The 18,283-nt window shown below is 31.5% G+C and overlaps 1 protein-coding gene across 23 annotated transcripts in view; it reads left to right on the top strand.

Annotated features, from left to right (window-relative positions):
- The window catches only part of LOC139514718 (sodium/hydrogen exchanger 6-like), a 39,830-nt gene extending 25,061 nt beyond the window's left edge, over nt 1–14,769 (top strand). For 4 of the 23 annotated variants that reach the window (XM_071304299.1, XM_071304310.1, XM_071304309.1 and 1 more), the window contains 5 exons: nt 143–193; nt 4,320–4,408; nt 5,794–5,902; nt 6,308–6,439; nt 10,270–14,769. In XM_071304299.1, the coding sequence (XP_071160400.1) occupies nt 143–193; nt 4,320–4,408; nt 5,794–5,902; nt 6,308–6,439; nt 10,270–10,368 (480 nt within the window). In that variant the 3' untranslated portion in view covers nt 10,369–14,769. Of the gene's footprint in view, nt 1–142; nt 194–4,319; nt 4,409–5,793; nt 5,903–6,307; nt 6,440–7,508; nt 7,619–8,449; nt 8,486–8,795; nt 8,822–10,269 lie in introns of all 23 variants that reach the window. The other 19 variants (XM_071304297.1, XM_071304304.1, XM_071304296.1 and 16 more) reach the window with 12 other exon arrangements.
- Nucleotides 14,770–18,283: the final 3,514 nt, after the last annotated feature.

Genomic DNA, 18,283 nt, shown 5'->3' with positions numbered 1-18,283 from the left:
TAGGCTATTTGATTGTAGCACATATAAGTGGTTATTAGTGAGTTGAGTGTTGCAGGATTCTAGAGATTATAAATTACTGATATATTTACTAAATCGCCATTGTTCATGTTTTGACAGTATTTGGCCATTTTTCCATTTTCAGTTGCATGTTTTTGAAGATAGGAGTTCTAGTGCTGGCTCTCCATTATTAGAGGTATTCATCATCATTACGCTTCTGTGCTAGCTTATGATTAATTTATATGTATAATTATCTTTTGCTGCCAGACATAGGTATTACTTTTAAGGCAAAGATAGGCTCAACACCTGGCATTATCCATCAACAATCACATATCTTCTCCTCTGAAACTAATGAACCAAATATTACTAAATTTTGACTGAATGTTCCTATGGGACATAGTTTAAAAGATATTTCAGGGCATGTGATTTATCAACAAACATGGCCTTTGTTGCTAGTAAATCAGATGGGTAAACTGTAGTTTTTTGCTTATATCTCAAAAAGTAAAATCTTATTTTTTTTCAGTTTTGGTTAATTCTTATAATATTGAAAATTATTACAGATGCAGAGAAACTTCAAATATTAAATTTTCCCAATACAGTGTGTATCATGAGATTAGTGGCCTATCCAGAAATTTTCATAAGTTGGGAGCTCACTGACTGACCTAAGAGAGGACCGGCTTCAGTCATGTTTCAGTGATTCACTATATAATCAACCTAATTTTTCCAACTAAACCCCCCCCCCCCCCTAGATTGGCCTACTTGATTTTCAACCCATCATAATTTAGGATAATTTAGTGGGTGTACGCTTAGCATAACAACATCATCAGTAACCAATGGAGGGGGAGTTGCTTGCCCCTGTCCCCTCTAACAAAATGTACATTATTGTTATTCCTCCTGGTCCTAACAGTAATCTGTTAAAGTTTACCACTGAACCCACTTCAATAACACCAGAGGTCAGTGAAGAAGGAGTTGTGCTTGCCCCCTTACCCAACAACATGTGCATTGTTGTTACATTTCCTGGTCCTAACAGTAGTCTGTAAAAGGTACCCACTAAAACCACTTCAATTTTACACCAGTAGTCAGTAGCCCTACTCCCACCCCAAGCAACATATACAATGTGTGCTAACAGTAGCACGTAAAATGTATCCACTACAACAGTAATCAGGGGGTTCATCCTTATCCCTCTCCATTGTGACCTTAATAACCGCCTCAGAACCATCTTTACTATTAGCTTGATAATATAATGCGTTTTATGCAAAAGTTACCTCTGGACAGTAACTTTTAGTGCAGATCAGGGTATTGGTTTACTCTTTCTTTTGGGTTTGATAAAAGCAGGTGAGACATTGATCTGTTTTGATAGTTAGTTAGAATTTTTTGGAATGGTATTTTTTTTGTTTTTGAGTTATTTAATTTTTGTTATTTCTAATTACATTGGTTTTTTTTGCTTATTTGCTAAGTTTAGTTAAATATTCATTATAATGGTTCACTGGGCCTGCATAACAAAATACTGTTTTTCTATTTATATCTTTCATTTTATGTTTAAAATATTTAATATAACTTTTGATAAGTAAGAAAGCAATAATCAATGTTTTGAAATTTTGAAATCAATGAACAAATTGTTTGCCTTTTTTAAACTTTTGCTGCATACAGCCTGCTTTTTGAAAAGTCCCCAACTAGCAGACATTAGAGCAATATTCCAATCATTTAAAGCATCCAATAATTTCATTTCATTAACACAGCCTTCATTTTCATCACACTTCTACTTTCATTTTCATTACACTTCTACTTTCATTTTCATTACACTCCTACTTTCATTTTCATCACACTTCTAATTTCATTTTTGTCACACTTCTTCTTCCAATTTTGTCACACTCTACTTGGGACAATATCCCTGATGCGCCTTGAAATGAGGAACTCAAAAGTCACGTGTAAACAAAAAATCTCTGTGTAGTGATATATGACACTTTTTTATGATAAACAAGTGACTGAGCTTAACCATTTGTGTTAATTTAGAAAGTAGGGAAACACAGAATAAATGTGTAAAACCTATGGAGCTATTTAATGTGTTGAAAGTATTAAATTTTCAAAGAACTTATTGTGTTAAAAATGGGATTTTTTACCATGAGGAGCTGCATCACAAAAGGATACTCCGGGTTTGCTAATTTATGGAAAAAGTAATCTCACTTCGTACCCCGAAAATTTAACCACATGTGTCAAAATGTCTCAGCTTCAAAACGAGCCATCACACATATCCAAGTTAACGATATGGACTGAGCAACAGAAGAAAACGTTACCATTACCGCCTATGGAGAAACTAATACGCATCTTGACCCACTTGCAGTTCTATACCTATTACAAATACTAAGATTTCTGTAGCCTTTTGAATAGTTTCATATTATTGTGATGCCTCAGTTAGTTCTGGCATTTCCTTTTCAGGTTAGGAAACTTTATTCATTAAATGTTCAGTTAATCATCATTATGCTATCTTAAAGGAAAAGAATTTGTATTTGCTCATATTTTCATTTTTTGGCTGTCTTAAATTTATATTTATCTTATCATGAAAATCGTGTATGTAGTCTGGTGTATATACTTATTCTTGAAAAGGTCAAAATCTGTTATTTTCAAAAATTGGATCTAGTTTAAATGTGGTTAGAATCTGTTATTATGAAAAGTGGATCTAGTTTAAATGTGGTTAGAATCTGTTATTATGAAAAGTGGATCTAGTTTAAATGTGGTTAGAATCTGTTATTATGAAAAGTGGATCTAGTTTAAATGTGGTTAGAATCTGTTATTATAAAAAGTGGATCTGGTTTAAATGTGGTTAGAATCTGTTATTATGAAAAGTGGATCTGGTTTAAATGTGGTTAGAATCTGTTATTATGAAAAGTGGATCTAGTTTAAATTTGGATGCAGATGAACTAGTATAAGGAAACATTATCTGAGTTATGTGTGATCAATTCTACAGTAAAGAGTTCTCATCAAAAAGATTACATAGATTTGCCAGTTGCATGATCAATCATATCTATGTCTGAACTTTAAGGATGATATACCCAGTCCATTCTATTACTAGATGTCTGTACAAGGAACTGGAAAGGTATAGAAAACTCCAGCCTTTTTAAAAAAAATAAATGATTCTATAAACATTCACTGGTATCATTCACATCATCTTAAATCTACTTGTGAGATGAAGTTTGAAATATTCTACTAACACTGACCTTCAGATTTGAGCCTTAACTGACCAGTTAAAATTGGCTGAGTTTGCAAGATATAACAACTATCAGAATGTTTGCATGGATAATGTATATGTTCTTCTCTATGTATAGTATAGTAAAGTACTTTTATATTTCTTTTTCCCTCTCAGAAATTTGCAATATTTTTTAATAATGAGATTCTTGATATTATGTTATTTAAAAGTAATAATTTAATTTTATGAAGATGTTAGTCATTTTTAGTAGAATACAAGAATGATTTATATTGAAATATATATACTGCATTAGCTCTTCTTCTAAAGGTGGTGGATGTAGAAATTATATTTATAGAAAATACTATATTTGGTTTTAATTAATGTTTTAATTGTATGATTTTATAATTATGAAAATAACATTATTACAATTGTATATTTCAGTTAATATTTTTCATTGTAAAGGGGTATCATACTTGTCACAGATTTTCTAATTGTTGTGTGTAAACATTTTCTCATTTCTCATGTGATTAATTTAGTTTAAGAACAAAACATTTTCCTTTACGAAAAAAATGACAGATATGATCCAAAGACAACCACTTAACTACAAGTCTCTGAGTTGGAACAAGGCACATAAAGAATATGGCTGGGTTGAACATGTTTGGATGCACTCAACTTCTCCTAACCTGGAACAGTGGTGTGACAGGAAAAACCTGAATTTGACCTTAGTTTCATGGCTTTGGTCAATTTAATGTTTCTGCAATTTTTTTCTAGAATACAGATAGATGAATATTCTTTTCTTAAAAAATCTTAAGCTTTTATAGAAATGACCTTTGACCTCATTGATAATCACAAAACTGTTTTTGTTAGGTGGATGAATTTCTCATCTACTATAATACTTCAAGTAATGATTCAACTATATAAATATAGTCTATAGTCAAATAGCCTTGTCCTAGTATGATATATCTGACCTTGACCCTTAATTAATTCAGATTGTTGTCTAATTTCTGTATCATAAACATAGATTTCCAAAGATGATCGACATAGCTGCTCTGAATATCAATAAATATATTGAAAAACCTTTTAATTTCCCATATAGAATTGTGTGTACTTTTTAATTAGATTTTTTTACTTTGTACAGAGAGATACAGAACAAATAGAGCAAACTCCACCAAAGAAAAAATATGATAAAGCATGGCTTGTGTCATTGTGGCATAACTTTGATATAAAGTAAGTAAAGCATAACTTGTATCCTTGTGGCATAACTTTGATAGAAAGTGAGTAAAGCAAAGCTTGTGTCATTGTGGCATAACTTTGATAGAAAGTAAGTAAAGCAAAGCTTGTGTCATTGTGGCATAACTTTGATAGAAAGTAAGTAAAGCATGGCTTGTGTCATTGTGGCATAACTTTGATAGAAAGTAAGTAAAGCAAAGCTTGTGTCATTGTGGCATAACTTTGATAGAAAGTAAGTAAAGCAAAGCTTGTGTCATTGTGGCATAACTTTGATAGAAAATGAGTAAAGCAAAGCTTGTGTCATTGTGGCATAACTTTGATAGAAAGTAAGTAAAGCATGGCCTGTGTCATTGTAGCATAACTTTGATATAAATTTAATAAAGTATGGTTTTTGTCATTGCGGTATAACTTTGATAGAAAGTAGGTAAAGTATGGCTTGTGTCATTGTGGCATAATTTTGATAGAAAGTAAGTAAAGCATGGCTTGTGTTATTGTGGCATAACTTTGATATAAAGTAAGTAGAATATGGCTTGTGTCATTGAGGCATAACTTTGCTATAAAGTAAGTAGAATATGGCTTGTGTCATTGTGGCATAACTTTGCTATAAAGTTAGTACTGTAATATTCATTTGATTTGACTGGAAAATGTGGTCTGTCTATTTCCAAATAGATTTTTTTTACATACAATGTAGACAGCTATTCAAATTTTCATTAACATGGTTGTAAGGACTTGGTTAATCAATACAGTCCAGTTTTCATTTGATTAATGTGTGGTTCTTTGAATTCAGTTTGCCATTGGTCAAAATTCAATGATGACATCTAATTTTCTTGATTTCCTCTAAAATTCTCATTGTGATGTCATCAAAAAATGTGACCATGCCTGATAACATCAGATTGAAAGAACACATGTTTTTGCATACCATTTAAAAATCATTAGAGAAACAGATTCCATCACCAAATCTTGTGAAATACATTATTTATCCCCTCTTGACAGTCAAAAGTTATCTCAGTATACCGGAAATGCCTTTTCTAAGACTATCACACTTTGATCTTAAGTTCTAATGCAATATTTCTTTTTGTCATGCATTAGAATAGGAATATCCCTTTATACGATTCATCAAAGAAGTCACCACTCAACAATTAAAATCACCAACTCTTTAACTACAAATAGGTTATTCCTTAATTGACTGATTTAACTCATGAGATGTAGATTTACAGAGGATTGAAAGTCCTGACAAATTGTCAATTAGAAAAAGTAATAATGTTTGATTGATTTATTTCCTTTTGTATTTGGGTTTTGGTGAAACTTCCAACTAATGAGGATATTTTACCATGAACAATGGCCATACATTTTGTATATATTGTATGCTTATTATTTTACAGATTTATGAAGCCACTGTTAACAAATAGTACTCCTAATTTGATGGAGACATTACATCCATGCTGTATGCCATTGTCAAGACTTCTTACTACAGAAGAACAAATGTCAAATGTAAGTTATAACTAATTATTGTCACCTGTGCAATTGCTGTGCGATGTTCGGAAAAAGAAATATGGAAGGTTATATACAACCCTAAGATGAAGTATGATTGCCAATGAGACAACTCACCACTGAAGAACAAAAGATGTTAAAGTAAGCAAATATAGGTAACCATGAGGCCTTCAACAATGAGCAAAACTCAACCCTCATAGTAATCTATAGTAAGCTCAAAAATGACAAAGGTATACTAATTTAAATGAGAAAACAAACAGACTGATTTATAATAAGGATAAAAATGTTAGCAAATTTTTTGAATCAGTTTAACTGCAAACCCAACATGAAAGTTAAAAGGTTTTTATTTTGTCATAGTTGTACTATGATAGAGATCATGTATATGACTTTGTTTATATTTAACAGCCATGTGTACACATAGAAGCCGATTCTGATACAGACATGATTATAGACCACAGAGAGCTTTCTATTGGAGAAAGTATTAGTACTGTGTCACATGGTGCCACACAAGATACAGACAAACATGATATTACAGAGGTAGATCCTAATTATCGTTTTATTCTTCTCCTTTCTTATTTTTAAAACAGTATTATATGATTTTTGTGCATTTTGCTTTTATTTTTAAGTTTCTGCCTGTATGCAAATGTTCTGAAATCAAATCAAAACTTTTTGACAGAAAAAGGTTAAAGAATGGTACTGATATAGATATGAGCATTTTAGTCTTTATCATGGTTTTCTGATGGTGATACAGTTTTGATTAAGGTTGTACAGTGGTATGGAGGAAGGCTCCAGATGTTTCCATGCAACAAATTATCAGCCGTTCAATTTAACTTTTCTATTTAAAAAGGCTGTTACCAAAGGAGCCAATTTTAACTTTTGCTATTCAGGAATTATGGTACTTGATTCATTTGAAATTGGCACTTTATGTCATTTTCCTGCAATACCTTATAAACAATCAAATCTCTTCAAATATTAATATGTTGTTCCTAACAACAAAATTGAAGTCAAGTTTTAAATTGATGATTTTCACATTTGCTGGTAACAGTTATTATTCAGAACTTTTACATTAAAATCTTGTTTGGTCTCATTTTGACAGCCTATTGTTTGTAGTTTGTTCAGGTTTTTACATTGAAGATCATTGTATAATTAGGATCTTGTATCCAATATAACTAGAAAGTTTCATGTGTAGATTGTTGTCAAAGATGGTCTGTATCTTCGATGATTTATCTTCCATTAATGTTTGACTTGCAGCTACCTGATCAGCAAATTAAACTTCCTGGTACAAAAATAGTTAGAATTTTTTTCTCATTGCAAAATTATTTTTTCACCTTTGAAATTTAGTTAAAAACTTAGGTCATTATTTGGTTATGTAGCACAAGATGAAACAAAAAGCCATAAATACTTGTTTTGTTGTTAGAGAGTGTATATGTTTGGTTTGGTTTGGACCTTGTTTTATGATTTGAATTACAATAGTTTGTGTGCATTATGGCTGTATTTATAGTCACTATATCTGATTTATATAGCTTTGCTTCATGTTCTTTCGCCATATGTTTATTTGTGTTTTTTTTTTGTTTTTTTTCTGTATTTTTTTCTTCTTTTTATTGAGGTCAAGGCAGACTTGAATGGTCTATCCCAGGGTGCATTTCCTTCCCATAATTCTATGTCAAGTGATGATGTACCTTTGACACCCTGACCTTTGACCTCCAGATCTGTCAAGTAAGGCAACTTTTGATTGGCCATTTTTATCTGTCACTTCTTCCATAACGCCTCAATATGATCAATATCATTATTAAATTCTTTTCACATGAGCAGGAAAAATTCAGTCTGCCATTTATAACTGACTTTTATTCAATAGAAAAGATAAAGTTTACCAACTTATCAAATAATTTAATATTGTCCAAAAAGGATACAAAAGAACAAATGATGTGGCATTATCTTGTATAGTTTGGCCAAAACAATGATATTGAAAGTATTAAAACTTTTATCAACTTTGATCAGTATTTTTAAATCAAATCTATTCTCATTCTGATGATAATGTAATATTTTAACAAAATGTTATGATGTAGAAGTGACAATGTAGTGTGTGTTTACTGTACTGCTTGATATAACTCTCTTTCTTCTTGTCTTTTTCTCAATCATGTTGTACTGAAATGCATGCTGGGAGTATAATTGTGTAGTATCTGTCATCATATGAATATATTTCTGATCATACTTACCTGTATCTGTGATATAATCACACAGGTGTAGCTTGGGAAAGGTATATCGTAATGTGAAACATTTATAACCTGTTATCAGAGGTTAGGTTTGAACATTAAAAAAACATGATGCGTTATAATAAATATAACTGGTGTGTGCAAATTGACCAGAATAATACAATATGCTAGAATAGCTGCTAGACATTTTATTCCAAACTTTGTGACCACCTCAATGGTTTAGTGGTAGTACCTCGAGATCTTCCCTTTGCTCTCCTGTCTAGTCAACCAATAACTTAAAAATTGATTATATAATTTTGCTAAGCGCTGAAAAACTCTATGATACTGATTGTAGCTTAAATTTTGCAGAATGGAAAATAATTTATTAAGAGTAAGTACACAAAAATGTATTCCAAAGTTATCTTTTTTTTACAATCAATACCAGTATATGTTCTGGATCATATATTCACTAAAATTTGTATGATGTTTTTCCTGTTCACACATTTAATTAAAAAAAAATGTCCAATAAACAAATAGAAACTCCAGCTAACCAGCATGTTAAGTGAAAAACTTTGAACTTTGCCTGCTGTACTTACTTACTTGCTGCCCTGTTCGCCATTTGTCTAACATGTCTATGATAAACTAATGGTTAGAGGTTTTGTAATGATATTTGACAAGAAATTATTTATTTTTTCACCAAGGTTGAATTAGAAACCAGTAATTCTAGGTAAAGGTTTTTATTTATTTTTGTTTTGGTTTGTTAACCATATGTAGACCATGATATCTGTGAAATTTGACGTTGTGGTGTAATATTTTCACTTATTTAAATACTGTCTTCTAATTCTCTTCAACATGTTGTCTTCTATGACATAAAAAGTAATATTGTATACAGGACAGTATAACAAAATCTCAGTACACCTTCAAAGTCTTGTTTCATAGAGGTCATTGCATACAATGGGTATTAAAAACAAATATACTTGCAGGGTTTATCTTATTAACAGCTATTTATGGAATTTGCTTGAGAATTAGATTTTATGACCAGTAGGAACATCTTGATATTTTTTTATAAATTGCACAGGTTTTGCACAGATAGTCTAAAAATAACATTTATTCTAATTGTATAATGAAGGTTTTTACTTTCTTGTGGAAATTCTTTTGAATGGATTCAAAGAAAAATTCCTGATAGTTCTGATTCACTCTATTTTGATATGATGATAGTAGCTCACTTGGCCATACAGGCCAGTGAACCAAACGTGGCAATGTATATAAAATCCTATATAAAGGTTCCATATCTTGTTCTCATTCATAAAAAATCTTCATGTTTAAACATCACTTCGTCTTTTTCTACACATGTGATCTACACAAAACTTGTTAGAAACAATTTATTGGAGGAAGGTTTATTTTATAAATACATATCATCTGCCAAGGGAAAAACATGGCCAACAGAATAATTGTTAATTGTAACTGAGAAATTTTCATAAAATTTATGCACTACATAGTTGATCATGAATTAAATTTAAGAATTTTACCCTGAATTACTGTGGATTCATGAATATTCGTTGGATACCAATTTTCGTGGATTTGGTTGTACAGGGGAACCATGAATTTAAATGTTCAACAAAAGACAAGTTTTCTACATGAATGTATGCATACTTTGCCAAAACCACAAAATTAGATATCCACCAATATGTCAGTTTTCCTCAATCCACGGAAATTAATGAATCCACAGTAGACCTGTAATACCTGAAAAATTATATCTTAAAGTTTTTAAACGTGGATTGACACTGATTACAGGAGCACCTATTAAATATTTAGAGTAGTTAGTCCAGAGTACTGCCTTTTCTACCAAGCTGAAACCATATAACTTTAACAACAGGATAATCTGACTTTCTACACTTCTACACCTGTTAATATGATAACCATCATCTTACAAATTATATCACAAGCTTAACTAATTTGATTATATGTTCAGTTTATGTTACCCAGTAACAGTTATATAGTCTTTATCAAAATAGAAATGAAGAAGGTTTTCAATATTTTAAGTTGTTATCCAGTTGACATTTATATTACTGTTAAACTTTTTTGCATAGTCTCCTGTGAAATTCATTTATTATAGTAATATTTTAATCTGATTATTTCAAACCATATGACCTTCAGATCTTGTGTATTTTATAGGATTCTCTCATAGATGATAACATTCTTGGAGATTTAGGACAGGGACAGCCAATGAGATTACAGATAAATGTGCCTGGACCTCTAGGAGAGAATGTTTGAACCAATCATAATTCTTCTAACATTGACCATTGGAAATGAGATTATGTATTGATATCTTTGCTCCCAATGGAAGTATATAAATGTCATGCAAATGTATTACATATATTTCAGATTGAAAATTCAATGTGTATAAATCTTTCAATGTTTAAAAAACTCATTATTTTTTCCAGAACTTTATTATGTTTTGTCATATTAAGATTTTGCTTAAGAGTTTCCTCATCAGTTATGTTGATGTTATATGTAGATCTGTATCTGTGTTTTCTTAGGATTTTTACAAAGCCTATTGAATTAAGCCAAGTGATATAAGTGTTTTATTATCAAATATTGTGTGATGTAAAGCCTTTTCAGTTATTGCATTCAAATCTGAAAAATTATTAATGGGATATCAATTGTAAAACAACCTAATTAACAAATATATGTCTATTTCCAACGAGTTGAAGAAGATTTGTTGATACAGACATTTGTAATACAGTATTTATAGTATTATTATTCAAATTAAGCTGCAATTATTCAAAATTGTTGATCAATAAATTGATTTACATTAACAGTATTTTTTCATTCAGCAAATTCCTGTCTTTTTATTGGTATCATTTGAAAACAATTTAAAAAATGTTCTTTTGTGAATTGTTAAATTGTTTTAGGCAATTTTGGTTGGTAGTTTAGCATTATACATACATATTGAAAGTGTGCAATATATTTAAGAACAATACTTTACATAGTTAAGTTATTTAAGTCACATGTAGATATTAAAAAATATTTAATCATATTAAATAGTATTAATAATTGTATAAGGTTAGGTTTACCAGATCCTTCAACCTTTTATGTAAATCTAATTTTAAATTGAATAAAACATGGCTATCTTTTAAACAACAGTGTCATAACATCAATGTAAACATTAGTGTATTAGACTCAACTTTTTGTTCAAAAGAGAGAAGACAGTTTAGTTTAAACAATATTTTATTCAAATAAATTGAATTGGATTGGGCAACAGGCATAGCCTATGTAAGCCCTCTCCACAAGAGAGAAGACATTTGTATATACAAAGCTTACAGTCATAAAACTTTTTCAGTATGTTTATCCTACTCAAACTCAGAAATTAACCAATCAAAAAAATGTATTTGGCATTTCTAACACAATTTTTGTACAGCAAATAATTAATATAGTTTTATGACCGAAAGATGAGGACTGTAACCGTTTATGGAGAAGTTGATTGGATTGTATTATGTTTAAAATGTATTTTGTAGTGAATTTAATCTTTTCTTATCTGTATCACAAATGTCTAGAAAGAGTGAGTTAAGATAAAAAAAAAAAATTGTGAAAATAAGTTGGTTTATAGTATTTGATACATAGGTCTTGTGCCTGTCAACTTTACCATATTTCATTTTGATACCTTTAGACTTTGACAAAAAAAGTCAGATTTCTGAATGACAAGTATTGCTTTGATGGTTTTGTAAAGAGTAAAAAAAAATGTTTGAAGTTTTGCCTTAAAAAAACTTGTGAATAATAGTCAGTGTGTTGGGCATTACCTGAACTGCTTTGTAAGCTTGAGTGTTGTGATACAGGTTAAACCTACTTAATTCTTCAGTTAAACATGTGGTATTGTCAGATATTGTAACTTGTTTCAAATGATCACATGGTCTTATCAAGGTTTCTCAAAAAGAAGACGTTGATGAAAAAACTTAGATAAGTGTATGCTCCTTATTTCTTAATTTTGTGTTGATCTTTTTATGTGATAATTTCCAATCTCAAGCGACTCTACTTAGAGATGTTTTTTTCTATCAGGTAGAGTTGAGAACATGATGATGTTGCTAGCCAATGTCATTGATGTTGCCTAGGAAAATAGTGATAAAGAAATTATCTTTGGTCGTTCAACTTGAGGAATGGTCTCAGCTACATCTCATCTTACGACTATCACCCTTCAATAAGATTTTAGCAAAGAAATCATTCTAATTTTCAAAACTATAATTTTATTCAGTTAAAGGGAAAAAGTCTTTTCAATTGGTTCTGGATTGACCTCTTACAACCAGACTTTTTTACTGTAAATTAATTCCCTTATTTGAATTTGTACATTGTACTAGTAACCTTCGTTTACTTTAAGAACAAAATTGGTTGGAATTTAAAATGCATAATATAAAAAATCAAAAGTGCTAGGAAATTTGTTTGCTCATGTAGAAATTTATAGATGTTAAAAATAAATGTTATTTCCAGCAATGAAGACCGTTTGTCTACGTTTAAATGTTGTACTATTTTTTATAACTGAGTAAAAGATTTTGATTGCTTTCACTTCCATCATAATTTCTCTTATGAAGGATCTTTTTTCTCTAATTTTTGTGCTATTTTCACATTTCCTGACTGGTGTGAGAAAAATATTTCTCCTCACTAGTGAAAAATCTGTTCTCGGCAAATGCTTAGTCGAAATTTGATTATGACGTCAAAATGTTTTGTTTTCTTCTCAATTCTCCTATTGTGATGTCATGAAAAAAGGCGACCTTGCCTGATGACGTCGCATATCAAGAACACAAGTTTTTGACAATCTTTGATAAAGAATGATTAAAGTCATCAGAGAAACAGATTCCGACACTATAGCTTGTGTATTACGATATTTCTCCACTCTCAACAGTTAAATTTAATTATTTAAAATGCTCGGCAAGCCTCGCGCTTTAAATAATAAAATTTAACTGTCTCGAGTTGAGAAATGTCATAATACACTTGTTGCAGTGTAGGAGTCTATATTTCTTTTTCTTATACAAACAACCATAGTAAGATTTTAAAATGAGAAAATAATTTTTTTTTTAAATTTGTACAACTGTACATGATATTTCAAAAATTCAAATAGAAATTTGTAAAACATTTTACCAATTTTAACTTTGCTGAAGGTGTAATTGGTATACCGGGTAATCATTATGAGATGTGGTGATTTCTGATGATGAAACTATCCACCAATAACCACTTGACAAAGAGGTTACCATAAAGCCTCCAGCAAAACTATACCATAAACCAAGATATAAAAAAGGTCCAGGGATAAAAACTCAGGTCAAGAGGTTTTAAAGGTCACCATGGCTTTTTCCCTGCTAGTACAGTGTTCATAGCAATTGTTGTGTTCTTACAAAGATTAGTACTGTCATCAAACCAGTGGTGGATCTAATAACTGCCCAAGAGGGGGGCTGCGCTGGTCATGCTTTAGCAATTCCCTATATAATCAACCAAATTTTTTCTCAGAGAAGGGGTCCCCCTACAAATCCACCTCTGCAATCTCTTGGTTACTGACCTCAGAATCTGTTATGAGATTTCTTAAGTCTCAGTTGTTGTGTGTTTTTTACTTTGTTATATTTTTGCAAAAAAGTTTATTTATATTTATATATATGTATGTATTTACTGTTTAATATATTATTAAACCATTGTATTTTGATTGAATATAAATAATGACTATTCAGATCAGTCAATGATTGAATATAAATAATGACTATTCAGATCAGTCAATGATTTGTGATACACGTGATTGGTCTTCTTGTGCACAATACATACAAATAAGTATTCTTCACTTTAAACATTCTTATTTTCTATTCAGGTATGTAAAATGTGTGCATAGTTTTGAAAACACTATTAAATGTTTTGTTTGAATATAGTATATGTATTTTTATGCAAACTACATGTTGTTTTCTGCACATGTCAAGTGAAATGTGTTAATTTGGGTTTTATATTGTACTCCAATGATGTGTAAGTGCTAATAAAATATCTTGTATTCGTTTTGGTTGATGTAAAAAAAAAATCTGTCTAATTTAAAACCAATTTTAAATAAAATTGTTAAGCCACATCCTAATATAAATTGACGTGAAACTTGTATTTGGACATTTGGATTTAACTGACCCAGTTTCTTTCAGAGGGATCTGTGTTCAAATCTATATATATGCTTGTCTACATCAAGCTCCTTTCTGGACTGACACATACACCTGTATTATTTTGTAATAAGACCTTGATTGTATAGTTCATTTGCCTTTTAAATTGTAAATTAACAAGTTCTTATTAACATACAGGGCCTTTACTGCAGTAACAAAGTGTATTAAATCCAGTTGTTTTATATGCAAATGAGGTACAATTACATTTCTTATTGTAAGGATGCGTATAGGGAGGAACTTTAGATGAGAATTAGGGTTTGATTTACATTCCATTGACAAATACAATCTACACTCATTACACAAAGATATCTGGATGGATCGAGTAGTCAGCTATAATCTACCAAAAACTTTTTTTCTGACCTTCAACAGTGTTAAATGAGGATATAATTTTTATAACAATTTCGACAACAGAAGGCAAAATTTATAATTGTTTACAAAATCTCATATTCCTGTAATGCTTAACTCAAGCTATTGACCTATTGATTAATAAATGTTACAAAAATGCCATCTTTGTTTTATCATTTTTAGCTCACCTGGCTTAAAGGGCCAAATGAGCTAATGCCATTACTTGGTGACTGTCCTCCTCCTCTGTTGTTATAATCATTTTTCAAAGATTTTCTCCTCTGAAACTACCTGAACAATTTCAACTTAGCTTGGGAGTTATTGATCCCTATGGTATCTAGTATAAAGATTGTGTTTTTTATTCCAGTCTGTCATGGCCAAAAATTAAACATGCAGTTTTTGGCTTATATTTCAAACAAAAGTGCACACACTGAAATGTCTAGCCTTCTTTACAAACCATAGATAGTCCGAAATATAAAGCTTACTACAAGTATCCCAAAATCGTAACAAGATCGAATAAAATGAGGTCATGGTCAGATAAACCAAACTTAAAATACATGATACACCTAACAATCATTCTATACACCAATTATGCTTAAAATATAGTAGACCTTATTAACACCTAAGAAACAAACTTGACCAGGAAAATTTAACATTGATCAATAAACCATGAAAATGAGGCCAAGGAAAGATGAACCCTGCCAGACGGACATGTACACCTTACAATCTTTATATGCTTTAGAAATAGTTGACCTTTTGCATACAGTATCTAAGAAACAAACTTAACCAGGAAAACTTGAGCAGACCTATGAACAATGAAAATGAGGTCATGTTCAGATTATAATTGCCAGACCGACATATACACCTTACAATCTTTCTATACACCAAATATAGTTGACCTATTGCCTATAGTATTAGGAAAACAGACCAAGAAAAAAAACCAACATTTATTTGTGTTATCCAAAATACAGTGGACTGTCGACAAGGTTAAGGTCACTTTATTGGCAAAGTTTATCAAATATGATAACCTTGAGATAAGAAAACTAATGTTTATAGCATATATGTCAATAATTCCACATAGGATAAAGGATAGAATCATAGCTTTATATATTTCATATCTAAGTCATCTGCTTACTGAAGCTATGGTGTGTTAGTTTACTTTGGCCAGCCTTTTTATTTACAGTATCTAAGAAACAAACTTAACCAGGAAAACTTGAGCAGACCTATGAACAATGAAAATGAGGTCATGTTCAGATTATAATTGCCAGACCGACATATACACCTTACAATCTTTCTATACACCAAATATAGTTGACCTATTGCCTATAGTATTAGGAAAACAGACCAAGAAAAAAAACCAACATTTATTTGTGTTATCCAAAATACAGTGGACTGTCGACAAGGTTAAGGTCACTTTATTGGCAAAGTTTATCAAATATGATAACCTTGAGATAAGAAAACTAATGTTTATAGCATATATGTCAATAATTCCACATAGGATAAAGGATAGAATCATAGCTTTATATATTTCATATCTAAGTCATCTGCTTACTGAAGCTATGGTGTGTTAGTTTACTTTGGCCAGCCTTTTTATTTTTACTCTCAATGTATCAATATTCTAAACACAGCCAACAAATGTTTTACTTTTCAGTACCTAAAACACATTATGCAACTCCTATTTGTATTGGATCTGGCAGTCAATCAAATGGAATGCATACAGCTCACTTCTGTCTTAAGTTCTATCAAATGGAATAAATTGAGAAAGGAAATGGTGAATATGTCAAAGCGACAACCACCCGACCATAGAGCAAACAACAGCCGAAGGCAACCAATGGGTCTTCAATGTAGCGAGAATTCCCGCACCCGTAGGTGTCCTTCAGCTGGCCCCTAAAATATGCATAATAGTACAGTGATAATGGACGTCATACTAAACTCCGAATTATACACAAGAAAAGCTCACTTCTGTCTAAAGTTCAATCAAACGGAATGCATACAGCTCACTTCTGTCTAAGGTTCAATCAAATGGAATGCATACAGCTCACTTCTGTCTAAGGTTCAATCAAATGGAATGCATACAGCTCACTTCTGTCTAAAGTTCAATCAAATGGAATGCATACAGCTCACTTCTGTCTAAGGTTCAATCAAATGGAATGCATACAGCTCACTTCTGTCTAAAGTTCAATCAAATGGAATGCATACAGCTCACTTTTGTCTAAAGTTCAATCAAATGGAATGCATACAGCTCACTTCTGTCTAAAGTTCTATCAAATGGAATGCATACAGCTCACTTCTGTCAAAGGTTCAATCAAATGGAATACATACAGCTCACTTCTGTCTAAAGTTCAATCAAATGGAATGCATACAGCTCACTTCTGTCTAAGGTTCAATCAAATGGAATGCATACAGCTCACTTCTGTCTAAAGTTCAATCAAATGGAATGCATACAGCTCACTTCTGTCTAAGGTTCAATCAAATGGAATGCATACAGCTCACTTCTGTCTAAAGTTCAATCAAATGGAAGGCATACAGCTCACTTCTGTCTAAAGTTCAATCAAATGGAATACATACAGCTCACTTCTGTCTAAAGTTCAATCAAATGGAAGGCATACAGCTCACTTCTGTCTAAAGTTCAATCAAATGGAATGCATACAGCTCACTTCTGTCTAAAGTTCAATCAAATGGAATGCATACAGCTCACTTCTGTCTAAAGTTCAATCAAATGGAATACATACAGCTCACTTCTGTCTAAAGTTCTATCAAATGGAATGCATACAGCTCACTTCTGTCTAAAGTTCAATCAAATGGAATGCATACAGCTCACTTCTGTCTAAGGTTCAATCAAATGGAATGCATACAGCTCACTTCTGTCTAAGGTTCAAACAAATGGAATGCATACAGCTCACTTCTGTCTAAAGTTCAATCAAATGGAATACATACAGCTCACTTCTGTCTAAAGTTCAATCAAATGGAATGCATACAGCTCACTTCTGTCTAAGGTTCAATCAAATGGAATGTATACAGCTCACTTCTGTCTAAAGTTCAATCAAATGGAATGTATACAGCTCACTTCTGTCTAAAGTTCAAGCAAATGGAATACATACAGCTCACTTCTGTCTAAAGTTCAATCAAATGGAATGCATACAGCTCACTTCTGTCTAAGGTTCAATCAAATGGAATGCATACAGCTCACTTCTGTCTAAGGTTCAATCAAATGGAATACATACAGCTCACTTCTGTCTAAAGTTCAAGCAAATGGAATACATACAGCTCACTTCTGTCTAAGGTTCAATCAAATGGAATGCATACAGCTCACTTCTGTCTAAAGTTCAAGCATATGGAATGCATACAGCTCACTTCTGTCTAAAGTTCAATCACATGGAATGCATACAGCTCACTTCTGTCTAAGGTTCAATCAAATGGAATGCATACAGCTCACTTCTGTCTAAAGTTCAAGCAAATGGAATGCATACAGCTCACTTCAGTCTAAGGTTCTAGCAAATGGAATGCATACAGCTCACTTCTGTCTAAGGTTCAATCAAATGGAATGCATACAGCTCACTTCAGTCTAAAGTTCTATCAAATGGAATGCATACAGCTCACTTCTGTCTAAGGTTCAATCAAATGGAATGTATACAGCTCACTTCTGTCTAAAGTTCAATCAAATGGAATGCATACAG

This window comes from Mytilus edulis, chromosome 3, assembly GCF_963676685.1.
Source record: "Mytilus edulis chromosome 3, xbMytEdul2.2, whole genome shotgun sequence".
Lineage (NCBI taxonomy): Eukaryota > Metazoa > Mollusca > Bivalvia > Mytilida > Mytilidae > Mytilus > Mytilus edulis.
This window is presented reverse-complemented; position numbering and strand designations above follow the sequence as displayed.